The 2527-nt window shown below is 38.0% G+C and overlaps 1 protein-coding gene across 2 annotated transcripts in view; it reads right to left on the bottom strand.

Annotated features, from left to right (window-relative positions):
• LOC109543867 (nuclear receptor coactivator 2) overlaps nucleotides 1-2527 on the bottom strand; it is a 236614-nt gene that overhangs the window by 195430 nt on the left and 38657 nt on the right. Inside the window, exon 1 of one of the 2 annotated variants that reach the window (XM_048662512.1) lies at nucleotides 1302-1648. The exons of the other annotated variant lie outside the window; for it this stretch is intronic. Within the exon in view, the coding sequence (XP_048518469.1) occupies nucleotides 1302-1348 (47 nt within the window). The 5' untranslated portion in view covers nucleotides 1349-1648. Of the gene's footprint in view, nucleotides 1-1301; nucleotides 1649-2527 lie in introns of those variants that run through there. 2 annotated transcript variants of the gene reach the window in all.

Genomic DNA, 2527 nt, shown 5'->3' with positions numbered 1-2527 from the left:
AGGGTGTGAAGTTGGTCGTTTTAAGTCGCAATTTGCTTGGTTAGGTATCATCTGTACCTGCTTTGCGCGATTTTATTGGAATTTCCACTACTTAAGGACTCAAATCTCTTCTATACATCGTACAAATTTCAAGTTTGTACTTGATTGCAATCGAAAGTTGTCATTTTTTTTAGATAGTGAAGTATCTGAAATTGGTCATTTTAAACCAGAATTGAGTCGGTTAGCAAACATCCGGAGTTTGCGCTATTTCAATGCAATTTGCAGCACCTAAGGATTCAAGTCGCTTCTAAAAATCGTGAAAATTTCAAGTTTATACTTGATTGCAATCAAAAGTTACAATTTTTTAAAGAAAATCATGAAGTGTGTGAAATTGGTCATTTTAAGTCAGAACTGACTTGGTTTACAAATGTGCGAATTTTGCGCGATTTCAATGAACTATCTAGGTCTTAAAGACTCAAATCTCTCCTATAAATCGAGCAATTTTCAAGTTTCTACTTGATCTCGGTTGAAAGTTTCCATTTTTTAACGAAGAGAGTGTAAGTGTTGTAAATTGGTCAGTTTTCGCCAGAATTGACGGTAACGTAATTCGGGAAACTTCGCCCAAATCTACATTTTGCTTGCATTTAATTTTTTTGGTTTTGTCACTTTTAGTTAGATTGGATATAACTGCTTTTTTAGTAATGTTAACCCGCTATCTCCGCCAAAACTGAAAATTTCTGCAAAAAAAAATACAAATAAGAAACGTCTTCAGCACAAGGATTTTCCATAAAATCAGCATATCAACCCTGTGTCTCCTTACCTAGAGAATTACCAAATAAACAGATTCTTTAATCCAATAATAATAGAACATTTAGTAGATTTCAATAAGGTTTCCAGATAATTTGGGGCCATCGGCCATTGAAGGCCAGATATGTAAATAACCGCAACCGGCGGACCAGCAGGAGTTCTCCATCAGTGTTTATAATGGAAAATTGCGATTTATGCGAGTTTCGATTTCGGCCTTAATAATCCGAACCAAACCGCTGGCGCTGAAGTGAAATAATTAAATCGGTTTGGTTTACAGGTAGAATGCCAATCTGGGAAATCGTCTTTTGTTCGCGATATTCAGGTATAAGTTTACATATCTACTGTCACCCAATCACCAAGTGTAACGCAATCAGAGATGGTGGAACTTTCGCAATTGCAATTGCATAAACTATACCACTCGGTTTCAGGCTGTAGTAGTTTCAGAACACCGTCGTAAAAAACACGTTTTTTTGCCACCAAAAAGCGACTAAATCTGGCTGTGGGGTGCAACCTACCGTAAGTTATCAATCGCACCGCCCATTCCCATCTCGTCCAAAAGCATGTCGGGGACACAGTCGCCCCTGTTTACATCAGCGGGGGCGGCAGCCCTAAAACCGCCCCCAAACAGCTGCTCTACCACTGACAAGTCATCTTCACTGGGGTCTTCCGCTTCTTCAGCCCCTGCGGCAAACGCGCCGCCCCTCTTGGGGTAATACAGCTTGGAAGCCGGATCTTCAGACAAGATTTCCCACCATTGGGCCACCAATCAATCAATCAATCACCAGCGGTTTGAAAATCACTGATGCACTTCAATCACTTCTTTTATTGGCAGTTCAGTTGCGTGGGGAAAATACACTGAAAAACTGGCAGAAAAACCACCCTTAGCAATCAATGATTTTCACCCGTCGCACTCGAGACTTTATCTCACGAGAAAACAAGCGTACCAAGGGTTTTAAAATTTTTAAATCAGAAATTGTGTACTTTAGCAGAAAGACCCAAAAGAGCTTCTTTGTTTGCAACGGAATTTTCAATTAGAAAAGAATGTTTGGTTTGCAGAAATCCCAAGACGTGCCCCGTTTTCCTGCCCGGAAAGTATCGAATGTGAAATGTGGCGTTAACTAACTATCTGGGACGTATTTCAACGCTTTCATTTTTTAAATAAAAAAACTGTACAATTTAGCAAAAAATTGCGAAATTAGAAAATTGTTTTCGTTTGCAGGAAAACCATTGATGTGCACCGTTTTTTCCCTTGAAAGTATCCCATGTTAAATTTTACGTTCATTTCTTCAGACACTTAAACGCTTTTCATTTTTTTAAATAGAAAACTGTGCATTTTAGCGAGAAACTCACGAGGTTGCTTGTTTTCAACGGAATATTGAAATAGAAACTGAGATTGGTTTGCATAAAAACCAATTTTTTTGGAAGGAATGTTAATGGTTATGGAAGTATTAAAATTTGGGTTAATTTTCTTGCATAATCCAACAGCTTTCATTTTTTACATTAAAAACTGTTTCGTAACAGAGTCGGAATCTCGCACGATTTTAATGAAATCTCCAGGACTTAAAGATTCAATTATCTTCTAGAAAGCTTCCAAATTTCCAGTTTCTGCATAATCTCGATTTTTTTTGGAGAAACCTTTTGGTGGCTGTCGGATCTTAAGGATCTCGTAAAAGTATGTGAAATTGTCTATTTCAAGTCCGGTTTGGCTAGTAAAATTCAGGATTTCGTGAGATTTCAATGA

This window comes from Dendroctonus ponderosae, unplaced genomic scaffold, assembly GCF_020466585.1.
Source record: "Dendroctonus ponderosae isolate FM_Combo_2020 unplaced genomic scaffold, Dpon_F_20191213v2 Dpon_F_20191213_11, whole genome shotgun sequence".
Lineage (NCBI taxonomy): Eukaryota > Metazoa > Arthropoda > Insecta > Coleoptera > Curculionidae > Dendroctonus > Dendroctonus ponderosae.
This window is presented reverse-complemented; position numbering and strand designations above follow the sequence as displayed.